We start from the raw sequence: 17,647 nt of genomic DNA on the forward strand, positions 1-17,647 counted from the left end.
TTTTTTTTTTTTTTTTTTTTTTTTTTTTGTGTTCTTTCATTCTTTTATTACATCGTTTCTTCTATGCCGAGAAAAAAAATAATTAAAGTATTCTTACCATCACTTTGAAAGAAAAACCTCTTCCACGTTGTTAATTTATTATTGAACTCATCAAAGATCTTATCCCATTTTTCTACACCCTTATGCTTGTAGCTTACTAGGAGTTATAAATAAATTGCAGATAAAATCCCTATTTACATATCTATAATAAGTTTTAGGAAAAGAAGTAAATCCTCAAATACACACATTTACATAAGAGAAAAGGTCTCAGCTGATATTTGTGGGTGCTCGATTAATAACATTGACCAAGGACAGATATTTTGTCTGTATAACGTTCTTGAGATCGTCCAATTGATGATAAGTGTCGTTTTTTTTTTGAAAGAAGTGGTGCTTTTTATTGGAAATTAAATTATCTGGGGTATGACTGCCTCATCAAATCATCCATTATAATTGTATTTAGGAACGACAGATGTGTATTGTCCCAAACATATAAGTGTTTACAGTTTCTCCTATTTGTAGTTGTCTCTCGATCGCATAGTATCGAAAAACAGCTGAGTTGTAGATGATAAGTGTCTAACAACTGAGTTGGTTCTAGAAGACTGGTAATTTTATTGCTTGGAATTTTCATGTTCCTAGAAGACTAAAATGTTGCTGCTAGGGTGGAACTGAATCTTCTTTCTGCTGACTTACTTTATTTCAAGTTTAATCTGAGCAATGAAGATGAGCTTTTCTGGCCTTTAACTTCTGACAAAACTTCTCAGTTAATTCAGTTTATGAGAAGCTTTGTTTAGAGGATGCGCAGATTCCTAATTATGAAGTGATGGGCTGTCGTAGGCACAACAAATTAATAAAGATATTCCCCACTAATTAACTAGTAATATAGCGGTAGTAAGAGATCATTCCCACAGAGATCTATGTAATTGATAGGTAATTTGTATTAGCAAAATAAAGTAAATAACAAAGGGGATTGGTTTTAAGATAATAGAAATATAATAAAGAAGAAATATATGATCAAGGAATCCTTCGCCGCTACCAAGCGTTAACAGGATTAGAATACTTATCTATCTTCCGTTAGAACCATACATCACCAACCGTAGAATAGCAGGTACACTTAGCTATCCCCAAAATTCCTTGTATAACCGGATAACAGGTACGCTTAGTCACCGGATTCTATTCAACTGAGCCACCTTGAGGTACGCTTACAAAGTGTAACTCGATCGAACGCTTTAGGGTTTGTGAATTTAGGTTTGATTCCAGCAATTAAACTCAGTACGCTCGGTTCACTTACTGGTGTTGTTTCCACACACGATTGCTTTACAGAATCCCTCTGCAAGGTCTCATGTTTTCTACTTGTGTAGGAGATGCACGACAATTACGGATCGTTCAACTCTCTACTAGCAATAGAATGATCAATAGACTAATCTAGTTACGCACCCAAATCAATCTAAGAATCAATCATAAACCCTAAATATAATGAAAAAACGATGATGATTAAAACCTCAAATAGACTTGTATTCTTCACACTTAGAACATTGAATTCATCATTAATCAACAAAGGATTTAGCTACTCATATTACAAAGAAGATGAATAATGGTGGTTTTCCCCTAGAGGGGTAAACCCTAGGTTTTTGATGTAGAACTTGTGATATGAGATGATATTCGATGATATAAGATTACATAACCTAATACCTTTTTATAGGTTTATATTGCTTGGTCTTCAAGTATTTAGTTCGGTTCAAGAACCCGACCCGAAAATATGACATAAAGACCCTAACCGTGACCTTAGGCCTTCACAAGTATGTATACATGTTTTTATACTCCTTAAGTATGCGTACCGGTATGCATACCTCAAATTCCATCAGAAATTTTCGAAACTTAAGTATGCGTACCCATTTGCATACTTTACCGTCTTCGGTATTCAATAAAAGCTTGTTTTGCCCACAACTTCTTCGTCCGAACTCGGAATGACCTCATTATTTTTGCATTCTTTTTATCTTTAAATTATCTTCAATATGATGATGATAAATCCTTAATTTGAATGAGCTAAGATTGGTCTTTGGCCCTTCTCTTGATTTTGAGCGTTTTGCTCATTTTCGTCGCATTTCTTCCACTTCTCTTGGACTTCGGCACTTGGATACTTGGAATAATTATCTTCCTAGATCTTTTCAACACTTTGTAGCTACTTTTTGGATGATTCACCTATTAGAGTAAAATAAGAGAAAACAATAATAATAATACGAATACATGCAAGAATAATAGCTAAAACAAGTATGGAATGGACACTAAAATCATGTAAATTATGCACTTATCATGGAGCTTATGAGTTTATATGGAGCTTAAAATTTTCTCCTAATATTGGTTTTTTCTTATGGCTTATTTCTCATGGAAGACTACCTACTAGGGACTTGTTGTTGAGAAGAGGAATGGATGTGCCTGAAAATTGTTTGTTCTGTGATGCTCCAGAATCTGCTTCTCATCTTCTTTTGCACCGTGAGTTTGCAAGAAAGGTGTGGGATATCTTAATTGTCAAATTGAGATGGCTTTATGCTGTGGCTATGGATATTGTGCCTGCTCTTCAAGCTAGGAAGTTAGCACTCTCTGACAAGATCAAGACTGAGGTGCGGAAATTAGTCATTGTTAGCACTCTCTGAAAAAAACAATAGGGTCTTTCCAGACAAACACAATTCTGCTATCTATGTTTCCAATAAAGAAGTTTATCTTCTGTTTACTTCGCACTTGTGTTTAAAGATTTTGTGGAGGTTGATTCTAAGGAGGTGATGAAGAGTTGGTTTAAATTTAGTTTGATAATCCCTCCGTCCCACTGTTAAGTGACCTAGTTTAAATTTGCACAATTTTTAAGACAAGCAATGAAAAAGAATATTTTTAAGCATATTTTACAATTATACCCTTATAGATAATAATTAGTGAAATTTTGAAATGATTTATCTCTCAAAGTACACCATTGATGTTCGCAAACTTTATACCATTGAAAAGCATTTTAAAACACCTACGTAACGAATATAAATATGTCTATCAAATTATGCATATTTCATATATTTCTTATAATCAATTAAAAGGATTATTTAAGAAATATCTCCTTGTTTAGTGATATAGGTCACTTAACAATGGGACAAAATCTAAAAGTAAATAGGTCACTTAATAGGGGGACGGAGGGAGTATTGTTTAGGTGCTTTTGGTATGTTATTAACACTTCTTCTTCTTTTTTCTTTTCTCTTGTATCTTGGCTAGGATGGTATAACTCTTTTATACACTCTCTTTTGGATCAATAAAGCTTTTCCTTGCCTATCAAAAAAAAAACAAAAAACAAACAAACAGTTGAGTTGGTTCGAATTTCGGTGGTTATATCAAGAGGTCCGAGTTCAACTTCTATTTACATTGTGGTTGGGTTTTGCTTTAGGTAACAAGCCGAGTTTTTGTTAGAAAAATAAATAAAAATAAGACATTCTCAAAAGGGATACTCTAAGTTGGCAAATGAATTGCCATTAATTTAGGTCTTAACATACGTGTATTGACGGGGACTTTTTTTTTGCATTGACGGGGACTTGCCTTCATGTTGAACATAGAATGAGTACATCACTCGGCATATTGCTGATTGCGAGGGATCTCCTATTTTGACATTAGTGGACTTGACTTCATAAGCAGCTTCCAGTTTCGTTTGGGTACTACACATATTGGAGGATGATATTAAACTATTTACTTTTTTGCACAGACTTTGAAGACCATTGCTATAGGGAGTACATATGAAACATAAACTGGGATCCAAAGACGATGTTTTCATAAAATTAAAGAAAATAATAATAAAATCTACACATATTTTCCCATTAAAGAAAACAACAAACGGCACTACCAGCCGGTGCATGGAAGGACTACATGAGAACTCAAGAATCTTCCCACTATAGCTCATATCAAATGGGGACAATCAATGTAGTCCTTCCATGCACCGGCTGGTAGTGCCGTTTGTTGTTTTTATCGTTTCCTCACTTGGTGTCCAACAACTCTTAAAAGCTAGAATCGTATGATGTATCTAGATCTTATAGAGAGTGACTAGACGATCATTTGCCAAAAAAAGTACAAGCTTTGAGATTTAATCGGGCATGACTAGAATTCAATTAAGAGAATGTGTGATAGTCTAATATCTAGCTGGGCCTGGGAGTGACAAGAAAGTACGAACATCTAGTTGGTATGGAGTGATGACTAGATGAATCACAACATCCTTTCTACCACCTTTCGTTGCCGTAATTTTTCTATTTCCTTCGTCATCAAATTACAAAGAGCATGAGCGGCCTGTTTTTATTCTGTAGTTTTGGTTCAATTACTCGTCTGAAGAAATGGTAATTTCTCACCTAGATTCTAAATTTCATAAAACTTTTGAATTTATTAAGAAGGTTGGTGTGTCAATTGAATTGGGTTTACCGCAGTCAGAATATGAATTCATAAAAGTTATGATGCATGTTGCTGTTCAGAACCCAGTTGCTTTCAATTTCGAATGTAGGGAACAAGAGCATGTGACTCTTAATATTTGATATGTTTTAGTCATTCTTCTGGGTTTTGTCTTGTTATTTTGTTTATCACGTTGAACATCATTTCTTGGAATGTAAAGAGTTTGAGAAACTCTAAAAGAAGAGGGGTTGTTAAGAGGTGGGTTGCTGTTCGTAATCCTGACATTATTGTCTTTTAAGAGACACTTTTAGAGTATTGTTCTGACTCTATAGTGTCTCAAATCTGGGGAGGGAGATCTCATAATTGGTTTTCTTTGGACTATATCGGTCTTTCTGGTGGGATACTTGTCATATGAAACCCTAATATAGTAAGTATGTAATCTCATATTGTAGGTACTTTTAGTATAAATATTCAGTTCATAAAGCTTATAGACAACTTCAATTGGTTATTTTATGGCGTATATGGCCCTTGTGAAGTTTTGGAAAGGAAAAGAATGTGGAATGAGTTGAATCTAATGAACACCATTTGGATTCTACCTTGGTGTATAAGGGGGATTTCAATGAAGTCGGATTAATGGATTAAAAAAGGTTGCTCTAATATTTCTAGAGGCATGAAGGATTTCTGCGACTTTTATGATGCTAATGAGATGATTGATATCCCTATTAATGGGGCTAAGTACACTTGTATTAAAAAAGGATCTCCCACCTCAATAAGCAAAATTGATAGATTCATGACAACAACTGATTAGGATGATCATTTTCCGATCATTTTGGTTAAAGCACTAGGAAAGCCTTTTTCGGACCACAAACCAATTATTCTTACTTGTTATTTAGAGGATTGAGGATCTCCTCCTTGGAGATGTGAAAGCATGTGACTGCTTGAACCAGGATTTCTAGACCTATTAGAGACTTGGTGGGTTTTCGCTGGCTAATAAGTTCTCGGTATCATAGAGATTTATTTTAGCGAAAAAGTTAAAGCCTTGAAGGATAAAATTAGGGAATGGGATAGAAATGTCTTCGGGAAAATTGACAAAAAGTGAGAACAGAACTATCTCCTTATTCAATGGTTGGTCCAAAAAATTGATGATGAAGATATTTCGGAGTCTGAAATGATACACATGATACCCTGATGTTTGAGAGTGAAATATTGACTGAGATGAAGGAACAATTCTGGAGGGATAGATCTAGTTTCAGGTGGAATGAATATGCTGACCGAAATACTAGTTATTATCAGTGTATAACTAAGATTCAAAGACGAAGAAATACTTTTTGTAGTCTGAAAATCGACTATGTCATAGTGGAAGACAAGAACTTGATTAAGAGCCTCATCCTATACCACTTCAGCTCTCGGTTTAAGTTAACAGACAACAATAATATTTATATTGGTGAGATGAATTTCAAAACCATATCTGTCGACGACGCTGTGTGGCTAGAAAGGCCAATTCTTTGAAAGGAAGTGTTATCTGCTTTTAAACTTATTGGTTAGAATTTTGCACCCAGTCCTGATGGTTTTCAGGTTGGTATTATTTTGAGGTGTTGGAACTTTATGAAGGATGACACTATGCATGTGGTCAAGGACTTCGATTTTTCAGGAAAAATTGATTGGAGGCTTAAGTCGACGTTTCTTGCTTTAATTCCTAAGAAGAAAGTTGTTGAGGAGATTAAGGATCTGCGACCCATCAGCTTAACTACCACCATTTAAGATAATGCTTCCTAAACTCGTCTCTATTCAGAAGTCAGCTTTAGTGAAAGGTATACAGATTTTAGACGTATTTTAGTTGCTAATGAATTTCTTGATTCTAGACTTAAAAATGGTATCCCTGGGGTTGTTTGCAAAATCGATTTAGAAAAGGCTTTTGATAACGTTAAATGGTCTTTTTAAATGGAGATTCTTCAAAAAAATAGGTTTTAGTAGTATTTGGCAGAAATGGATGTATGGTTGTATTTCTAAGATCTCATTTTCTATGCTTATCAATGGCTCAACATTTGGTAAGTTTACTTCCGAGAAAGGTTTACGCCAAGGCGACCCTTTATCTCCGTTTCTTTTTCTTCTCGTCTCCGAGGTTCTAACTATGATGTTTGTTAAAGCTGAAATGGAGGGTATGCTTGGGGGTTTTTGTTCTTCCTCATCTGTTAATGTCGTCAAAGTCAGCCATCTCCAATTCTCTGATTACACTTTAATGTTTCTGGATGATAATATTGAGCAAGTTATAAATCTTAGAAATATTCTTCTCTGATTCCAATGTATTTCTGGTCTTAAGAGGAATTTTTCTAAGTCTAGTTTCTTTGGTGTTGGTGATGCTCCAGATATTGAGGGGTTGGCTGAAATATTGGTTTGTTCTTGCGATAGTTTTCCTACTCAGTATCTTGGCATGCCTTTATGGGGAAAAACGAACTCTACTGCTAAATGGGATAGAGTCATTGAGCTTTGTAAGGACATATTTGCCCCGTAGAAGCGAAAAAATCTTATAAGAGCTGGTAAGCTTACCCTTATCAAGAGTGTCCTCCAAAGTGTTCCTACTTATTATTTTTCTCTGTTCATGGCTTCCTATAAGGTGATAAAATCTATTGAAAAAGCAATTATATTTTTTTTATGGGATGAATCTTCTGAAATAGAAAAGCATTATTGGGTAGGTTGGAGAAATGTGAGTAAGCCTCTCAAGGTTAGAGGTTTTGGTATTAGAAGCTTAAAGCACTTAAACATATATCTTCTTCAAAAATGGTGGTGGAGATTAGGCCGTCAATTTAAAGATCTATGGTCGAGGGTGGTAGCGGAAAAGAATGGTTTTGCTGACTTAGGATAGAGAACTATGAAGCCTAAGGAAAAACATGGCGTCATTCTCTGGAAGAACATTTACTCAACTGCGGAATTTTTTTTCCATAATTGTCAATTCAAGAATGAGACAAAATAAGTCTATGGGAAGACAAATAGTGTGTTCAAGGTCCATTGTCTTCCCTCTGTCTTGGCCTCTTCAACCTTTCTAGTACCAAGAACAAGTCTATATCTCAGGCTCACATTTTCGGAGGTGCTGGACTAAATTGGGACTTGGGTCTGCCTCATAGAAGAAGATTTTATGACAGTGAGATTGCTGAACTCTCTATTCTTGTCTAGTTTCTCGAGTCGATTGATATATCTCCAAATCAAGAGGACCAAATTATTTGGCTTGACGATAAGAAGGGTATCTACTCGGTAAAGGCGTCTTATTTAAACTACTTGCAAGGCAAGATCCCTGTCAATTATTTTCCGAGTTCTAAAGCCTGGTCTAGAGCGTGACATCTAGGGTAGGATTGTTTCTATGGAAAGTTTGTTTGAATAGGTTGCCAACTTTGACTAATCTGCATCATATATATAATTCCCTTGATTCCCCTAATCACTATTATCTTTGTGGAAGTGTTGAAAAAACTGAAGACCATATACTGTTACAATGCCAGTTAGCTTCTCATGTTTGGAATCACTTCATCCCTGCTAGGGTGTATTTATGTTATGCCCAATACTATTAGAGAGACTATTCCATGTTGGTAAATTTATCCTCTCTTTTCCCAAGGAAATCAACTCTGGAAACGTCTTCCGGCAGCAATTCCATGGGGTCTCTGTAAATCTCGTATATAGATTTTAATGGTAAAACTTTCAAACTCCATGAAGTTATTCGTGACATCAAAATTGATGCTTTTAATTGGTCTAAAAGCCTCGATTGATTCAAGGGAATTTAACACATCTAATGTAATTTTGGGTCGGGAACAATTCTTTTTAAACCCACATTGAGTTAGCTTTTGGTTTTAGGCCGTAATCTTTTCTATGGGTTCCTCTGTTTGTTTACAATTTGTAAATGTTTCATTTTCTTTCTCTAGCCTCCTTGGCTAGTTTTTTTTTTTTTTTTTTTTTTTTTTTTGTGTTCTTTCATTCTTTTATTACATCGTTTCTTCTATGCCGAGAAAAAAAATAATTAAAGTATTCTTACCATCACTTTGAAAGAAAAACCTCTTCCACGTTGTTAATTTATTATTGAACTCATCAAAGATCTTATCCCATTTTTCTACACCCTTATGCTTGTAGCTTACTAGGAGTTATAAATAAATTGCAGATAAAATCCCTATTTACATATCTATAATAAGTTTTAGGAAAAGAAGTAAATCCTCAAATACACACATTTACATAAGAGAAAAGGTCTCAGCTGATATTTGTGGGTGCTCGATTAATAACATTGACCAAGGACAGATATTTTGTCTGTATAACGTTCTTGAGATCGTCCAATTGATGATAAGTGTCGTTTTTTTTTTGAAAGAAGTGGTGCTTTTTATTGGAAATTAAATTATCTGGGGTATGACTGCCTCATCAAATCATCCATTATAATTGTATTTAGGAACGACAGATGTGTATTGTCCCAAACATATAAGTGTTTACAGTTTCTCCTATTTGTAGTTGTCTCTCGATCGCATAGTATCGAAAAACAGCTGAGTTGTAGATGATAAGTGTCTAACAACTGAGTTGGTTCTAGAAGACTGGTAATTTTATTGCTTGGAATTTTCATGTTCCTAGAAGACTAAAATGTTGCTGCTAGGGTGGAACTGAATCTTCTTTCTGCTGACTTACTTTATTTCAAGTTTAATCTGAGCAATGAAGATGAGCTTTTCTGGCCTTTAACTTCTGACAAAACTTCTCAGTTAATTCAGTTTATGAGAAGCTTTGTTTAGAGGATGCGCAGATTCCTAATTATGAAGTGATGGGCTGTCGTAGGCACAACAAATTAATAAAGATATTCCCCACTAATTAACTAGTAATATAGCGGTAGTAAGAGATCATTCCCACAGAGATCTATGTAATTGATAGGTAATTTGTATTAGCAAAATAAAGTAAATAACAAAGGGGATTGGTTTTAAGATAATAGAAATATAATAAAGAAGAAATATATGATCAAGGAATCCTTCGCCGCTACCAAGCGTTAACAGGATTAGAATACTTATCTATCTTCCGTTAGAACCATACATCACCAACCGTAGAATAGCAGGTACACTTAGCTATCCCCAAAATTCCTTGTATAACCGGATAACAGGTACGCTTAGTCACCGGATTCTATTCAACTGAGCCACCTTGAGGTACGCTTACAAAGTGTAACTCGATCGAACGCTTTAGGGTTTGTGAATTTAGGTTTGATTCCAGCAATTAAACTCAGTACGCTCGGTTCACTTACTGGTGTTGTTTCCACACACGATTGCTTTACAGAATCCCTCTGCAAGGTCTCATGTTTTCTACTTGTGTAGGAGATGCACGACAATTACGGATCGTTCAACTCTCTACTAGCAATAGAATGATCAATAGACTAATCTAGTTACGCACCCAAATCAATCTAAGAATCAATCATAAACCCTAAATATAATGAAAAAACGATGATGATTAAAACCTCAAATAGACTTGTATTCTTCACACTTAGAACATTGAATTCATCATTAATCAACAAAGGATTTAGCTACTCATATTACAAAGAAGATGAATAATGGTGGTTTTCCCCTAGAGGGGTAAACCCTAGGTTTTTGATGTAGAACTTGTGATATGAGATGATATTCGATGATATAAGATTACATAACCTAATACCTTTTTATAGGTTTATATTGCTTGGTCTTCAAGTATTTAGTTCGGTTCAAGAACCCGACCCGAAAATATGACATAAAGACCCTAACCGTGACCTTAGGCCTTCACAAGTATGTATACATGTTTTTATACTCCTTAAGTATGCGTACCGGTATGCATACCTCAAATTCCATCAGAAATTTTCGAAACTTAAGTATGCGTACCCATTTGCATACTTTACCGTCTTCGGTATTCAATAAAAGCTTGTTTTGCCCACAACTTCTTCGTCCGAACTCGGAATGACCTCATTATTTTTGCATTCTTTTTATCTTTAAATTATCTTCAATATGATGATGATAAATCCTTAATTTGAATGAGCTAAGATTGGTCTTTGGCCCTTCTCTTGATTTTGAGCGTTTTGCTCATTTTCGTCGCATTTCTTCCACTTCTCTTGGACTTCGGCACTTGGATACTTGGAATAATTATCTTCCTAGATCTTTTCAACACTTTGTAGCTACTTTTTGGATGATTCACCTATTAGAGTAAAATAAGAGAAAACAATAATAATAATACGAATACATGCAAGAATAATAGCTAAAACAAGTATGGAATGGACACTAAAATCATGTAAATTATGCACTTATCATGGAGCTTATGAGTTTATATGGAGCTTAAAATTTTCTCCTAATATTGGTTTTTTCTTATGGCTTATTTCTCATGGAAGACTACCTACTAGGGACTTGTTGTTGAGAAGAGGAATGGATGTGCCTGAAAATTGTTTGTTCTGTGATGCTCCAGAATCTGCTTCTCATCTTCTTTTGCACCGTGAGTTTGCAAGAAAGGTGTGGGATATCTTAATTGTCAAATTGAGATGGCTTTATGCTGTGGCTATGGATATTGTGCCTGCTCTTCAAGCTAGGAAGTTAGCACTCTCTGACAAGATCAAGACTGAGGTGCGGAAATTAGTCATTGTTAGCACTCTCTGAAAAAAACAATAGGGTCTTTCCAGACAAACACAATTCTGCTATCTATGTTTCCAATAAAGAAGTTTATCTTCTGTTTACTTCGCACTTGTGTTTAAAGATTTTGTGGAGGTTGATTCTAAGGAGGTGATGAAGAGTTGGTTTAAATTTAGTTTGATAATCCCTCCGTCCCACTGTTAAGTGACCTAGTTTAAATTTGCACAATTTTTAAGACAAGCAATGAAAAAGAATATTTTTAAGCATATTTTACAATTATACCCTTATAGATAATAATTAGTGAAATTTTGAAATGATTTATCTCTCAAAGTACACCATTGATGTTCGCAAACTTTATACCATTGAAAAGCATTTTAAAACACCTACGTAACGAATATAAATATGTCTATCAAATTATGCATATTTCATATATTTCTTATAATCAATTAAAAGGATTATTTAAGAAATATCTCCTTGTTTAGTGATATAGGTCACTTAACAATGGGACAAAATCTAAAAGTAAATAGGTCACTTAATAGAGGGACGGAGGGAGTATTGTTTAGGTGCTTTTGGTATGTTATTAACACTTCTTCTTCTTTTTTCTTTTCTCTTGTATCTTGGCTAGGATGGTATAACTCTTTTATACACTCTCTTTTGGATCAATAAAGCTTTTCCTTGCCTATCAAAAAAAAAACAAAAAACAAACAAACAGTTGAGTTGGTTCGAATTTCGGTGGTTATATCAAGAGGTCCGAGTTCAACTTCTATTTACATTGTGGTTGGGTTTTGCTTTAGGTAACAAGCCGAGTTTTTGTTAGAAAAATAAATAAAAATAAGACATTCTCAAAAGGGATACTCTAAGTTGGCAAATGAATTGCCATTAATTTAGGTCTTAACAAATACATGGTAACCATGACCAAGAATTAATCTTCCTTCTTAAAAGGTCTTGACAATATAAGTTTTCACGTTGAACGGTGATGAAATCCTCGCTTCTTATTGATCCAAATAGGCCTTTTCTAATGCAGAAGCTACGGTGAGGACCCTTGGTAAAACTCTATTTGTCGAGATATTAAAATTCAGGTTACACTTTGTTTACATCAATTATTTAACCGTCCGTTAGTAACACCGTCAACAAAAAGGAAGATGAACAATACTTCCGTGAGAGTTTTAATCTAACTAATTTTCTTAAATGGTGTTTACACCAAATACTTAACTGTATGTAAGTAACACCGTCTAAGGTGGACAATACTTCCGTCAAAAAAATAAAATACTACTAATAAAATTATTTTTAAAGTAATAAAATTAGGAAATTGTGTATTACTGTGTATTTTAATATTTTTAATTTAAACCATGTGTAATTGGGAAATCGTGTCCTAAACCATATAAACCATAGAAAAATTTTCAGTTAATAGCTGCTAACGATCGAACATACGTGTATTGACGGGGACTTTTTTTTTGCATTGACGGGGACTTGCCTTCATGTTGAACATAGAATGAGTACATCACTCGGCATATTGCTGATTGCGAGGGATCTCCTATTTTGACATTAGTGGACTTGACTTCATAAGCAGCTTCCAGTTTCGTTTGGGTACTACACATATTGGAGGATGATATTAAACTATTTACTTTTTTGCACAGACTTTGAAGACCATTGCTATAGGGAGTACATATGAAACATAAACTGGGATCCAAAGACGATGTTTTCATAAAATTAAAGAAAATAATAATAAAATCTACACATATTTTCTACCTGTTTAATGTATTTGTCCCGCCATACGAAATCAAAAACACATCGTCACGGGGAGAGATGAAACCCCGTGCACACCAAATTAATACATAAAGGGGGAAAAATCATATATATTTACACACATTTTTGTGAAAATAAAAGGAAAAAGTAAATGAATTTCATATTTTTTCTACACCTAACATTCGCCGCGCCACAAAAATACATCGTCATGGGCAGGGCGAAGCTCGCGCACACCCAATCAAAAATGCATCGTTAAGGGGCGGGACAAAATCCCGCACATTCCAAATCAAAAATATGATTAAAAAAAGATAAAAATGTCCGGTACGTCGCACGGGCACAAATCTAGTACTAGGAAACAAGGAAAAGGAAAATAGCTCCCAATACCTTTTCATATAGCCGAAGGGTATGTACACGCTGGTCGTGAGATCCGGCATATTGAATATACATTTTAATACTCGTCAAGAAGATCAATTTAATGATCTAGTTACTACATAATTAAGACCATAATGCAATTGATGACTTCATCTCAATCAAGATGATCGGCCATCTTTAATTAGAGAATCCTTCATGGATATTTGCTTGTTTCTACTTTCTAGTGGATCAACAGCCACTTAATAAGGTATCCACATTAACTGCTATCAAGATTATTAATGGCCATAAATGCATAAACTCTATTATACGAGAGAGAAAAAAAACCAAGTTTCAACTTTCAAAAGAAAACGAATGCAGAGAGTAAAATGAACACTCTTCTTCTTTCCTTTCAAATGTTTTTTTTTTTGTTTTTTTCTTGATCAAATAAAATTAAAAAAGCGAAAAAAACGTACAGGGACTAGGACTTCAAAGTAACTAGCACTACAACAAAACATACGTTTAGTGACAAAATTTTATGTGACCAATAAAATTTTGTTTACAAATCTAGTGATTAGGGAGGAATATTTTTTTGGTCACCATATTTTTTTTTTGCGACAATCGGTAAATTTGGTCTTTAAAGTTGTCACTGAAAATTTTTATGACCAAATATGGTGACCAATCCTGTCTCCGTCTCTAAATATCTTTTTTGTGACCAAATATAATGACCAATCTTGTCTCCGCCTCTAAATATTTCTTTGTGACGAATTATTTCGGTCACGAAATTGGTTTCTAGCGACAAAGGAAAATTATGGTCTCCAAACATATTATTGCTGACAATCCAGACTTTTGTCCCTGAATGTATCTTACACTGATAAAATTAGCTTTTTACCAAAATGAATGTCCGTCAAATAAGGATTTTGCTGTTAGAACTATTAGTATCCAAATAAATTGTTGTCGCAAATGGATTGTTTTCTACTGACAGAAAAAAAAAATGGTCTCCGAAAAAACTATTGCTGACAACGTGTAACTTTTGTCCCTATATCTATTTATGCAGACAAAAATTAATTCGTCATCTAAACGAATACGAAGCAAATCTGAAATTTTGCCATTAAAACTTTGTTAGTGACAAGACAAATTGTGGTCTGCAAATCCGAATATCCGGTGATGATGCTAAACCAACACTTGTATTGGAATATGGATTCAATTTACAACTTCAACAACTTAAAATCACCCCAAGTTCAAAATATAAAAACTTAACACTAAAAATAATGCTCAACCCCTATTGACATTCGACATTACAGACTAAAAAGTGTTGAAGAAAAAAATCAACAGATGGTCTATACATCTACAAAATAATCACCACATACCATAAAGAGTAGGTTTGTTAACTTCCTACGAAAAACAGAATTGCATGAACCTGACATGGATAATTGATCGTCTTCCCGCTTCTACTTGCAGGGTCTTTCACCCGTTGCGAAAAGGAGTTGCTTGATACCCAACCTGCACCACCTTTGTTTCCATTGACACCTGCAAACAGGTCAACAATTTCAGTAGGAGTTGCTTGATACTATACTAAGATGCAACTTCCTAGTCCTACATCATTATAAGCCTGTTGCGATTCCAGAGAAATACGAAGAACAAAACAGAGTTAAAACAATTACCTAAAAGTACACCCACATGTCATGCTTGTATGGCTCAAACTTGGAATGCATGTACACTATTATGAAGTGTTGTAACGAAGTAGCAAGTTGAGCAGTGCCTCCTGCATTTCAGTGTTATGTACTTAATTAGACTCAAATCCAAAGCACCTAGCATAACATAAAGAGTGTCTAATTTACTTGGGCATCCTGCATTCAATGTTATGTGCCTCCTGCATTTCAAGAGGTCTTTTACAAGAAAAGACCAGTAAGATTGCAATTCCAATAAAAATGAGATAAATAATTCAGATGTACTTCAATAGTGCTAATAATGACTAACCCTCTGATATCAGCAAGATCACTTCTCATCTCATAGCAGTAAGAGTAAAAGTGACACATTATCGATGCTAGAACATCAATGGTTTTCTGGTTCATATTCCTTAAGCGAGCACTACTTTCCTTTCCCACAAGCTTTGGCCAAAAGACATTAAACACAAAAGCAAATCAACCAATAAAACATTAAGCTTAGAGTAAAATATATAAAAATTCTGGAACCTAAAACTTATAGTCGGTAAGTGTCACCTCGGCGTATTTCTTTTGATCAATCAGAAATATCAGAACAAGTAGGTATGCGTAAATTTCAAGTTCTGGAGAGTGTTTAAAAGGGTTGTGCGTTGCAGATGTTGCAGTATTAACTTCAATGACATGGTCATCTTCCTGTAACCAAATAATAAGAAAGCATTTAAAATCAATGTGATATGCCTCATGGATGTCAACGGTAGCAACATGCACAGAAAGATACATATCAGACACGAAATTAAACCATTAAACAAGAGTCTCCAATATAACTTACTCATGTACTTCCTTGGGTATATGCTTCAGCCCACAACAAAAGGAAACGTTTAAGAACCACAACTCAAAACCTTAAAGTCATTAGGTAATTACAGATGTAAGTAATTGGCATTGATTTGATTCCATGGAACGATACTCAAAAACAAAAACAAAAAATAAAACGCAAAAGGCTAAAGAATCACAGATGTGTATTACTTACAATCAAAGTACCAAATAAATGAGATTTAAAACACCAGATTTCCGTCACCAAGTAACCAGTGTATGGAGTTTTAAACCAATAGGGAAATCTTGAATAGATTCATTGAAGAAGAACCCATCGAGCAATCACAACACCATTGAAAATAACAAGGGTTTTAAAAGCAAAATCAAGAAAAATTGTAATGTAAAACAAAAAATATGAAGAGTACCTTGAAGATAAGAAACAATATTTTGAAGAGATTATTGGTAAATGTACAAGTTTCATCCATGACTTAGGGTTTATATATCCTACTGAAATTCGAAACCCAAAACAAATTAGCGGGAATCATGCCGCCAAAAGAAACTAAAACCTCAATTTTATTCGGAAATTAGTTGCTTGATTTAGGTCTAAATTGATTTTGGAGGGAGTATGAAAATTAATGAATCAAATCAGCAGCGGGAAATTTTTTTGTTTTGCTCAATTTTAGACGGAAATTGGTTACTCAATCCGGCGAAATCAGTGATTTGGTTTTCCTTAATTTTCAGACAAAAATGCGGAAAATACCTAATATGGAAGATTTGGAGAATATCTTAAGGTTAGGGGAGCTAGAAAAAAAGAAAAATAGATACTAAGATTATGGGTCGTTGTGTACCATTCCACACAAAACTCACCTCAAAACTGTCGAACCCATTTCAGGTGTTGGCAAATGAAATTAGATTATTCACGTCTCTATATAGACACCATCAAACAACTACTGCTCTGAGAATACAAAATCCATGAAACCCAAAATTCAGACCATAATGAAACCCAAACTCCATCATCACTATCAACTCATGAAGCCTCCATCTTATTTCGATACTACCAAAGCTCGGTCGTCGATAAGAAATGGCTTTTAATTTTGTATACAAAATTTTTCTCAATTGGAAAAAAAAAAGAAAAAGAAAGAAACGAAGTGTGTGTTATACAAATGTAGGACACGCACACTTACACCTCTAGTGCTCCACCACATGCTGCTTGTTAGAAAATTTCTTTGTAAGTGGTGCTAGCTTGATGAACCTGGTTTGATTGAGGTATACCCAAATTAATTGGGGTATACCAAATGAGACAAAATAAGGTCATTTTTAAATAAAACACAAAGCTCCGTATTCACATATTTACAAAAATGGCTAATCTATCATTGATTAATTAACACTAATAAATATGATTATGATAACTAATTTAATTAGTTAATTAGTTGATTAAAATTTTGAAATTAGGTTTTATTTTATATTGAACTCATGGATGTTTTTTTTTTTTTTTTTTTTTTAAGAATTCTACTTGTAACGGAAATGGCTAATCGTACTACCCAAAAACTTATAAATATGGGATTGTAGAGTTGTTGGGCGATTTTACACTCAAAATTATAGAAGGAATCAACATTTTCAGTTCTGAAAATATGAAAAGTCGGCAAGGTCTACGGATGAAGAACATGCTGACTATATCTGGCTGGCAAAGTCTGCGGATGAAGAACATGACGACAACTTATGGCCGGCAAGGTCGATAAAAAATACCCTGCCGACTATAGGATTTTCGACATACAGAGAAGGTGTTACAAATGCATGATTAGTCGGCAAGGTATTGATTTCATAAACTGCCGACTAAAATATAGTCGACAAGGTATAGAGATGGATATCTTGCCGACCCTGTAACTGCTAATTTCAGAGATGAAAAGTCGGCATGGTATTCAACCTTATACCCTGCCGACTATATTTTAGTCGGCAAGGTCGACAAAAAATACCCTGCCGACTTTTGGTTCGTTTTGATTCTTCGTTTTTTTTTTTTTTTTTTTTTTTTTTTTTTTTTTTTTTTTTTTTTTTTTT

At 34.4% G+C, this 17,647-nt stretch overlaps 1 protein-coding gene across 1 annotated transcript; it reads left to right on the forward strand.

Moving 5' to 3' along the window:
* Positions 1-6,205: 6,205 nt before the first annotated feature.
* On the forward strand, positions 6,206-6,952 carry LOC113272513. The gene is made up of 3 exons (XM_026522337.1): positions 6,206-6,251; positions 6,405-6,646; positions 6,761-6,952. The coding sequence occupies exons 1-3, from the start codon at positions 6,206-6,208 to the stop codon at positions 6,950-6,952; spliced, it is 480 nt and encodes a 159-aa protein (XP_026378122.1).
* Positions 6,953-17,647: the final 10,695 nt, after the last annotated feature.

This window comes from Papaver somniferum, chromosome 4 (assembly GCF_003573695.1).
Source record: "Papaver somniferum cultivar HN1 chromosome 4, ASM357369v1, whole genome shotgun sequence".
Lineage (NCBI taxonomy): Eukaryota > Viridiplantae > Streptophyta > Magnoliopsida > Ranunculales > Papaveraceae > Papaver > Papaver somniferum.

Coding starts and splice junctions, on each gene's coding strand:
- LOC113272513 (XM_026522337.1), top strand. CDS start 6,206: ATGCTTCCTAAACTCGTCTCTATTCAGAAGTCAGCTTTAGTGAAAG. Junction 6,252..6,404: donor GAAGTCAGCTTTAGTGAAAG/GTATACAGATTT, acceptor TCAAAAAAATAG/GTTTTAGTAGTATTTGGCAG. Junction 6,647..6,760: donor CATCTGTTAATGTCGTCAAA/GTCAGCCATCTC, acceptor TCTGGTCTTAAG/AGGAATTTTTCTAAGTCTAG.